Source organism: Cyclopterus lumpus, chromosome 16 (assembly GCF_009769545.1).
Source record: "Cyclopterus lumpus isolate fCycLum1 chromosome 16, fCycLum1.pri, whole genome shotgun sequence".
Classification (NCBI taxonomy): domain Eukaryota; kingdom Metazoa; phylum Chordata; class Actinopteri; order Perciformes; family Cyclopteridae; genus Cyclopterus; species Cyclopterus lumpus.
The window spans coordinates 4,320,418-4,331,101 of record NC_046981.1 but is presented as its reverse complement, the minus strand read 5'-3'; the positions used below and the strand labels follow the sequence as shown (position 1 = coordinate 4,331,101).

The 10,684-nt window shown below is 44.0% G+C and overlaps 1 protein-coding gene across 1 annotated transcript; it reads left to right on the top strand.

Annotated features, from left to right (window-relative positions):
* The first annotated feature begins 4,595 nt into the window (after positions 1 to 4,595).
* Positions 4,596 to 6,671, top strand: klhl38b (kelch-like family member 38b). The gene is made up of 4 exons (XM_034554299.1): positions 4,596 to 5,815; positions 5,914 to 6,055; positions 6,143 to 6,248; positions 6,379 to 6,671. The coding sequence occupies exons 1-4, from the start codon at positions 4,596 to 4,598 to the stop codon at positions 6,669 to 6,671; spliced, it is 1,761 nt and encodes a 586-aa protein (XP_034410190.1).
* The last annotated feature ends 4,013 nt before the right edge of the window (positions 6,672 to 10,684 follow it).

Below are 10,684 nucleotides of genomic sequence, written 5' to 3'. Positions count from 1 at the left end.
AATAAACGCTCTTTAACAAACGCTCTTTAACGAACGCTCTTTAACAAACGCTCTTTAACAAACGCTCTTTAACAAACGCTCTTTAACAAACGCTCTTTAACAAACGCTCTTTAATAAACGCTCTTTAACAAACGCTCTTTAACAAACGCTCTTTAACAAACGCTCTTTAATAAACGCTCTTTAATAAACGCTCTTTAATAAACGCTCTTTAACAAACGCTCTTTAACAAACGCTCTTTAACAAACGCTCTTTAATAAACGCTCTTTAACAAACGCTCTTTAATAAACGCTCTTTAACGAACGCTCTTTAACAAACGCTCTTTAACGAACGCTCTTTAACAAACGCTCTTTAACGAACGCTCTTTAATAAACGCTCTTTAATAAACGCTCTTTAACAAACGCTCTTTAACAAACGCTCTTTAATAAACGCTCTTTAATAAACGCTCTTTAATAAACGCTCTTTAACAAACGCTCTTTAACAAACGCTCTTTAACAAACGCTCTTTAATAAACGCTCTTTAATAAACGCTCTTTAATAAACGCTCTTTAACAAACGCTCTTTAACAAACGCTCTTTAACGAACGCTCTTTAATAAACGCTCTTTAATAAACGCTCTTTAACAAACGCTCTTTAACAAACGCTCTTTAATAAACGCTCTTTAATAAACGCTCTTTAATAAACGCTCTTTAACAAACGCTCTTTAACAAACGCTCTTTAACGAACGCTCTTTAACAAACGCTCTTTAACGAACGCTCTTTAACAAACGCTCTTTAACAAACGCTCTTTAACAAACGCTCTTTAATAAACGCTCTTTAATAAACGCTCTTTAATAAACGCTCTTTAACAAACGCTCTTTAACAAACGCTCTTTAATAAATGCTCTTTAACAAACGCTCTTTAATAAACGCTCTTTAACAAACGCTCTTTAATAAACGCTCTTTAATAAACGCTCTTTAATAAACGCTCTTTAACAAACGCTCTTTAACAAACGCTCTTTAATAAACGCTCTTTAACAAACGCTCTTTAACAAACGCTCTTTAACAAACGCTCTTTAACAAACGCTCTTTAACAAACGCTCTTTAACAAACGCTCTTTAACAAACGCTCTTTAATAAACGCTCTTTAACAAACGCTCTTTAACAAACGCTCTTTAACAAACGCTCTTTAACAAACGCTCTTTAATAAACGCTCTTTAACAAACGCTCTTTAACAAACGCTCTTTAACAAACGCTCTTTAATAAACGCTCTTTAATAAACGCTCTTTAACAAACACTCTTTAATAAACGCTCTTTAACGAACAGGTGTCACCCAATCAATACCTGACATTGTAAGGACTGCACCTTTTTAATGTCTAGTTACTCGACCCTGACCTAATGGGGGCATGTCTCTATGAAGCTTCATACTGCCCTTGTGGGGCTCAGATAGCTATTCATTCCCACTGACATTGTCAGAATCCTTAATGCCATTTTGTTTTTCATGAAAAGAGTCCTGGCGAGTGTCTCCTTGGGCTTGTTTGGGCTGTAAGTCTCAGCGTGCTTAGTGGAGCGGAGAATCGAAGCCCCCCCCCCCCCCCCCCCCCCCGAGGGCCGAGGCACGTTATCTCAACAGATATGACAAAAGTGACAAACTAGTACACTTCAGACCGAGCCTCAGATTGATCCTAGAACAACAGGAGGGAGACAGAGAGAGAGAGAGAGAGATTCAATCTGGAAGAAGTCAAACAGAACACACAGTTGTTTTTCCGTGTGATTGTTGGATTTAGGTGTTGGGGAGCACTGTAATCTGCTTGCAACCTTATTGGAATTCTTCTAACTCTTCCCTTCTGGGCTGTGCACGGATACAAAAGGGTTTCATTCACTTCCATGTTGATTTAATAAAAATAAAAAAAGGGCCTTCATTGTTTCTCCTATTTAAAAGCCTCTGCTTACTTTAGCTCATGTATCATAGAACGTTTCAATACTACTCCAATTGAAGTCGAGAAAACCACTGTCACTGTCCATGTTGCTTTTGAATAGTCTAGTTGTATTTGACCAAGGAGAGCTGTCTGCCCTTCACACACACACACACACACACACACACACACACACACACACTAATCAGCGAGATCTAAATCCCCCCCCCCGGGCTCTATTAGACCGAGTGCTTATGAGAAGATAATCATTTGGTGATATGGAGGCACGGCACCGGGTGGCAACAGTTATGCTGCTGCATGAAAATGCTCCGCTGCACACACCTCGCGTGTGTGTGTGTGTGTGTGTGTGTGTGTGTGTGTGTGTGCCACAGCTTTAACTTTTAATAAGCCGTCGCCTAAAGGCAGACATTAATGAGTCCTCTCCTGTCAAGGTGAAGGAACAGAGATAGCAGACAATGTGCTTAACTTTAAAGAAAGCAATCACAGCTTTGAGTGCGAGCGTGCGCCGTCCTCCGGGGCAAACGCGTCAAGCTTTTTGCCCTTGAATACATATCGATCGATGAGATATTTTTAATGTCAATATCACGCCAGAAGGGCAGATATTACTTTTTTTGACATTTTGTTTGCGTGATTAAAAAAAACAATAACGTATTGCCTCAAAATTGTGTATTTTATTTGAGACAAACCCATGACTGCACTATCAAAGGTTTAAAATGTCAGAGTTAATTGGAAAAGGCAACAGTTTTTTTTCTTCTTCCCAATTAGCAAACTGTCATTTTGTAGACACAAACACTAGATGGAGCTGTTTAGTTTCGACTGCTCGCTGCATGACTGCTGGTTTGGTGAACTCAGTTTTCCATATCACGCTATGTTTTATGTTTTATATATATATATATATACGTAGTGCATTTCCTGTGCATGTCATTTGGGAGTTTCAGAGTGTAATTGCATGTATCTGCATAGCCCACAAACAACATGGCAAATTGTCCTCAAGTAGTGTGTGATCTAAGCTCGTGTTTTTGTTGTGCAATCCACATCTCAAACAGCTATTTATGTCTGATTTTCCGAGCTCTGTAAACAAGCTTGAGTACATAGAACAAAACATGTCGCGTCGCTCTCTGTGACGAATGAAAATGCACTCTAATTTTTTTTTTATGTAGACACGTTTCTTTATGAAAACAGACCAAGGAAGCATCGATTCTCCAGCTTTAAGAAAAGCGGAACCTCGTGGGATGCACTGCCCCGGGAAGCTGGTGAAGAGGCTCGATCTGTTTCAGGGAGCATGAAACAAACGAGGCTGAAGAACAACGAGCAGAAGAAACCCAAGACGTCTGTTGTTGACGTGCAGTTAGATCAGGACGTTTTACCCCGATGCTTAAAGGCCATGAAAGTGCATCCAGAGTAACAACAAATGATTCTCTATTAACCCAAACGCCTCTTGCTATATCTGAGTAACTTGAGTCTGGTGCCACTACTCAAGGCCTGTTTCTGAGTTGCGTCTACAGTAACCTAATTCTGTTTTTGTATCCCACAAAATAGATGGTATCGGTGCTGTTCTTACTGCTACGAGTGTCTGGCAGAGCAGAGAGATAGAGATGATGAAGCCAATAGGAGAGGAATATGAGAGGAAGAGGGAAAGAAAAATATATTCAGCGGGGAGGCCGAACGTACTCTGAGAGAACGCTCCGACGAGTCACATGTGAGTCTGCAGCCAAAGACGCCGTCTATTTTTAAGGGAGGAATGTACACAGAGGCCTCGTGGAAAGAGAGACCATAACAAACAAACGGGTTACGCAGCACGCTCCTACAAATCGACAGCCCCCCCCTCCTCCCTTTAGGTCGCACAGTCACTCGCGGCGTCGACACGGGAGCTGAAGGAGGAAGAAAGAGCAGGGAAATGTCAACGCATCGGATCTTCTCTTGAGATCTGGCTTTCGTAAAAGTGGGACCACCTTACGACACAAAGAGAGAGAGAGAGAGAAGAGCAACAGGTGAGAGATGTATTCCTCTCAGGCTTGTTGTCTTATGGATGTTGTTGGCGTTCAATGTCAATATAAATCATGCACGGATGTGTTAAAATTGACATTTGTTTTGTGCTATTTTGCACCGTTATGTAATGCATGCAATGGATGGGAAGAGCTGCGGTCACGTGCACCCCTTTGTTTCCATGACAGTTGAATCGTTGTGCAGGTGTTTCTACTTGATGATCGATGATCACATAACAAAGTTGATTGCGCAGAAATCAGAAATTCAAAGTTTTGGTTGACAGTTTACCAAGAATATTTGTGGGCTACATTTTTGGATGCATTCCACAGGACTTTATTTAATCTAATTCCAGTAGCGTGGTTGTGATGTGTGTGGTAATGTGTCAAATTCTGGGGGATTTTAATCAATTCTAAGATGTCTTAGAATGTCCCACAACCCCTCTACCGCTGAACTCAAATCTAATCCCGTTTTGGTAAAGTGTACCGCACATTAAAGTAGAGCAACTATTCCCTCGTGTGATGGCCGTTAATCCCTATTTTACAGCGAGCCCTTCGATGGCTCCTCAGTGAGCGACTTTATAGCTAAAATGCTTGAATAAGAAAGTTGATGGAGGAAGGAGATTACATAAAAGATTTTTTTTTTTTTTATACAAATCCTGTAAACCGATTGATTTGACATCAACAACACGGTCTCTCCTCAGCATGGACCGACCGGCGGTCGAGATCTTCCACTACAGCGACGAGGAGCAGCCCTCCAACCTGCTCCTGCAGCTCAACAGACTAAGGCAGGAGAACATCCTGACCGACGTGTCGCTGTGTTCAGACGACACGGAGATGCCGTGCCATCGCAACGTCCTGGTCTCCAGCAGCCCCTACTTCAGAGCCATGTTCTGCAACAACTTCTTAGAGACGCAGCAGACCAAGATCGACTTGAAGGGCATCGCGTGCCCCATTCTGAGCAGGATCATTGACTACGTTTACACGGGACGCGTCAGCATCAGCATGGATATCGTGCTGCCCCTGATGCAGGCGGCATCCATGTTGCAATATGGCCGCCTTTTCGAGGCCTGCTCAGGCTTCCTCCAGGAGCAACTGAGCCCAGACAACTGTTTGAGCATGATACGGCTCTCTGAGATCCTGAATTGTGACAGTTTGAAGGACAAAGCAAAGGAGATGGCCATGAAGAGCTTCTCTGATGTGTCAGCATCTGAGGATCTGTGTGAGCTCTCCTTAACAGAGCTCATGGGATACCTGGAGGATGACGGCCTTTATGCCGAGGAGGAGCAGGTCTTTGAGACACTGGTAGCTTGGATCCACCATGATCCTTTATCCAGACGAGGTGCGATCAGTGACCTTTTCAAGAAAGTTCGCCTGCGCTACATCCATCCCACATACCTCTTTCAATTCATAGCCAACGACCCCCTGATCCAGTCCTCCACCCTCTGCGCCGAGCTCATAGAATCTGTCAGACGCCTGATGTTCTCCGTCAGCACGAAATGCATCGGGGACACGGCGGTAGACTTGAAACCGCTGTGGGTGGCACCGAGGCGCTACTCCTGCCACGACATGTTGGTGGTGGTCGGAGGGAGGAAGAACAACGAGCAGACCTCCAGGGAGGCCCTCGTCTTCGATGAGAGGAGCGGGGCGTGGCAGCGGCTGGCCAAGCTGCCTGTCCGTCTGTACAAAGCCTCGTACGTCGCCCTTCACAGCGTCCTGTACGTTATCGGAGGCCTGACCACAACGACAAAGAACTACCAAGTCAGCACGGCCGTCTACACGCTCTCCCTCAAGACCAACCAGTGGCGGACGGCAGAGCCCATGCTGACGCCCCGCTTTGCCCACCAAAGCGTCTCCTACCTCCACTTCATCTTCGTCCTGGGGGGCCTCGGGCCTGACAGGCGGCTGACGGACAGCGCTGAGAGGTGAGTTGGGACCGAAATGATCAATTAAAACAAAAGCCCCAAAAAAACACACACACATGTTGGGGAAATAACAACACATCTCTCAACAACGCCATCAGGTACAACAGTATGTTCAACCAATGGGAGGCTATGGCGCCCATGCCCGAGGCTGTGCTGCACCCTGCAGTGGCTGCTACCAACCAGAGGATCTATGTGTTTGGAGGAGAGGATGTCCTCCAGAACCCAGTCAGAATAATACAGGTAATGCTCTTCGATCGCTAAGTCACTGTTTATGTTCTCTTTCATTTGATGCTCATCCCCCCCCCCCCTCCCCTCCCTCTTCGGTAGGTGTATCACATTGCCAGGAACATGTGGTCTCGGATGGAGAACAGAACGGTGAAGAATGTGTCTGCTCCTGCCGCCATTGTGGATGACAAAATCTACATCATTGGAGGTAGACAATAGCAGGGAGACAAAACATTGTTTTTTTTGTCCAGTTTTTTGCTCCGTATTGATTTACGTATCAGAACGCATCAATGCACAGGTGAGTCGCCCCTCTCACACGAGTGTCTCCCTTGTCCCAGGATACACCAGGAGAATGATCGCGTACGACACCAAGCTCAACCGCTTCATCAAGTGCGCCGACCTGAAGGAGAGGAGGATGCACCACTCGGCCGCCGTCCTCGACAACAAAGTCTACGTCACGGGCGGACGCCACATCAACGGCCACGACGTCATCGAGGACTCTGACGGCTTCGAGTGCTACGACCCGAAGACGGACGCTTGGACGCCGAAGGGCCGTCTGCCGTACAAACTGTTTGACCACGGCTCGCTGACTCTGACGTACGTCTCGTCACATGGGAAAAATCATGGCTGAGCTCTGACGTCGTGCTTTAAGGACATGTACCTTTCTATGTTCCATGTTTTTTTCTATGTTTCTTTTTTGAACTACAAGGCGATATGAAAACAGGCTACATGCTCCACATCTCTTTCTCAACCTGTGCTATTATTTTCAGCCCGCTCTAAATGGTGAGATTTCACTTGTCACGATTAAATCCCGGGGCTGTGCGGCCGGTGAAAGTCTGGATTACTTGTTGCTTTTTGCTTCTGCACAATGGTGATGAAAATATTGTGATAACGTCTACACCACGTATATGTCATGCAGTGGTGAGATCAGAATAAAAAAAGCATATGAATGTGTTCAAAGTGTAACTCACATTTTGCATTTTGCCAAAATATAACTTTTGCCAATGTTTTTAGATTTTGTGTTATGCACAAAATGGTTGTTTACAAAATCTACTGTTTACTAAAATAATCACTACTGACCTTGTTGTATGAATCAGTGGCGAAGAGAATAGCCTCAATTTCTGTATTTAGTAAGGTTTACACTTTTTTTTTTTAAGGTGTTTTTTTAATGTTTTTGTGCTGCTTTTTCTAGTACTAACTATTGATTTTTCTGAATAAAAATCCAATATCGAATCAATACACATGGCCTCTCTCCATCTCTCAGTGCAGTATGTCTTCACACATGCTTAGTCAGTGGACTGAGTGCAATGCGAGCAGCCAAAGTCTCCCGTACGCGTCAACACGTGTCCAGGTCGTCACATGTCCGGGCAGGTTCCTGTCATCCACAACAAGAAGAGATAAAATACCCAGAAAGTGTATCGCATTGCAAAGAACGGTTTTAAATACGATCCAGATTGTGAAATGGCTTTTCTCCACCGGTTGTTGTCCCCCCCCCCCACCTTGCACCCCAGGAGGTCACAGCTGAGTAACATTAATTTGAATCCGTCTGTTTATACAGAAGACACATGCTAAAGGGGATAACAATAGGAGACATCGAAAGCCAAATTGTGTTGCCTGTCTAGCAAGCATGAATTACTAAGGATTTATTTTGTATTATTTTGAAATGTAAATTTAATGCTAATATGAAGGATGCAGGTAATTCAGATTTCGAGTGAAGTATAAGGATCAACAACAGCTAAAGTTAATAACACAACTGACTTTCAGAGGCCAATGTCAGCTGTTTCATGTGGAGAAAACACAATGTGACCCGGAGGTATTATACACAGGACACTGAGTGCATTACTGTGAAACCATGAAACCACCCCGGGTCAGGTGTTCCAGTCGCTCACTGCCAGCGGGGACAGTGGGTGAAGTGGTTTGGGGTCACGGTGGGGGTGGGGGGTGGGGGGGACTGGAAAAAAAAACTATAGGAGTTCTTTTGGAGTTATTTTGAGAGGCAAACAAGAGGGCAAATGTTACACCGCGTGAAGCATCATGTGGACCTGCCGGGTTGCCACGCTATAGCTGGCAGATGTGAGGGACGAGTAGAGGGAGAGAAACCAATGAGCCGGGGTTTCACAACACAGAACCTGAGCCAGTGATGAAACGCATCCAGGAGGAACAGCAACAGGTGTGTGTGTGTGTGTGTGTGTGTGTGTGTGTGTGTGTGTGTGTGACTATGTGTATATGTGAGAGAGTGTGTGTCTGGGATTACGTTTTTTTTTAAGGGTCGAGCAGGACAGCTGTTCCCCTGGTCCCAACATCACAACAAAAACAGGAAACAGGAGAGAGAGAGAGAGAGAAAGAGAGGAAGAGAGGAAGAGAGGAAGAGAGGAAGAGAGGATTCACTACTTTCAGATCATTCTAATTTGATGCCTCGTGCATCCGTGTGTCTCAAAACAAACAACGGATCACCACAAGGTATACGACGTCTTGGGAACATGAACATCTGCACAATGAAGATGTTGAGATATTTTAATTGGTGAGAAAAAAAAGTTTGGCCTGCTAGATGCTCTAAGGTATTAAGTCAGGGCGTCATCCTCTGAGGATCATGAATATCTGAACCGTCATGGCAAACCATCTAAAAAAGTCGGGGAGTGACAAACTGGCATTGCCGTCCGCATGAGGCCAGATCGCCAACAGCAAAAGCATCGGATTTAATTTGGTTGTGACTCACTGAATAAACCGAACTGATACTTCAGGTCGCAGCTTCTTTCTCAGTTAGTCAGATTGAACTCTTGCAGGGACTTTCCATGTCATCCTGTGGTCTGGCCTCCACAAATAGACTGACCACCATACATAACACTGTATACCCCCTCCTGCACTTCACACAGTGATAGCTTTGCACAACGACCGCAATCATAAGTCATGCTCAGCACTTCTATAAAGCACATCTGCCCAATGTACTTTATAGATGTTGTCGTGTGACAGCTCGTTGACAGATCTTAAAATGCGGAGGGCGGGCGTAGCTTTGACCTTTTGCATATATCAGGGGTGTTAGGTTCAAAACCTGGGACACGAGGCCACAGACGCACCTGTTCTCGAAGGCCGTCCGCCACACTGAAGGCTCTGTCATTAACGGTGCGGGGATGTTTGAATGGATTAAATGATTTCAATCACACTAATAATGAAATGCGCTGTCGTTGAGGAAGAACCACATTTGCATGCTTGTTCTTTCTTTGTGAGGATCACTAAAAGGTGACTAATTTAATAGAAGAAGAGAAGAAAAGGGATTAACAGAGCCCTTGTCAAAAATGGGTTATAGCGCATCAGTGACAAGCCAGCATCAGTCATGCTACACACACACACACACACACACACACACACCAGCGATCAGACCGGGGTAGGCTCATGACAAATCCAATACCTCAACTCTTCCTGTTCTTGTTCACAAGTCACGTGTTTAATTAAGCCGATAAGAGTTGACCCAGCTTAGTTACACATCACCTTTAATTGCACCGTCCAAAATAAAACTTATTCCCATAGTCTTCTCAGATCAGTGGGTGCTTTTTGGGGGATAATTACAATAGAAGGGTGAACACACTCCCACACAATCCACAATGTAACATAAGACTCTGCAGGGACCCGAAGGACAACTTGATGTATTTATAATTCCAGTGAATAAGAATCAGGGGACTTTATATTCACATGGACATAAAGCCAGTACTGATACGCTTGGGAAAAACCCTTCCTGAACATGTGTCACTTTTATTTAACACCAGCACATTATCCATTAAAACTGTCATGCAACGATTGTTATAATTATATAAATTGTGGGTTTTTCCTGCATGCAGTCTGTAATTATAATGCAGTTTGATATCACACACTTGCATATGTGTGCATACCATTGCTCATTAATGAATCCCAGTCACTGCCAGTAGTGAAAGAAGTATTCAGATCATTTTCATATTAGTAGTAACACCACAATGTAAACATGCAATTTATTTATCTTATTTTTTAATCTTGTTTGTCGGATCCTCATTTTTTGGGACTTCAGGGACTAACTCTCGTTAGTTTTGTTGCGTGACAAGTTACAACTTGATCACTTTTATGAGCATGTACACGACTCCTCCCCGAGCACGTCTAATTAGCCACATACTGTAACTCAAAACACCTGTAACTCAAAACACCTGTAACTCAAAACACCTGTAACTCAAAACACCTGTGCGGAGGTACATGCCAGGCCTTTAATACATGACGATCACATTTTACGAGCTGGTCTTTTGCTTTCTTTATGAAGACGATCCAACACTCGTATAATAATCGACCCATGTCTGGTAGCTGGAAAACAAATGTGGTGAAAAGTCCCAAAAAAAACATAAATATTATTTCTCCCTGAATCAAAAAGTAGCAGAAATTGGAAACGCTCAAGTGAATGTCCAAGTCTTACAGCAGAGACAGTTCCATAAACGCTGTTGAACATTATAATAAAACATTTTAAAAAAACACTCCTAAATGAGCTCCCTCGGTGCCATCTGTCTCCACGTGTCCGTGACGACACAGAGACGTTGCCTTACGACGAGTCTTTCGCAACGCTTAAAGTTGATCAACAAAGACACGTGTTGCTGGGAAGTTTTCCAAAGTGGGCGGACCTCGCGCACTTCC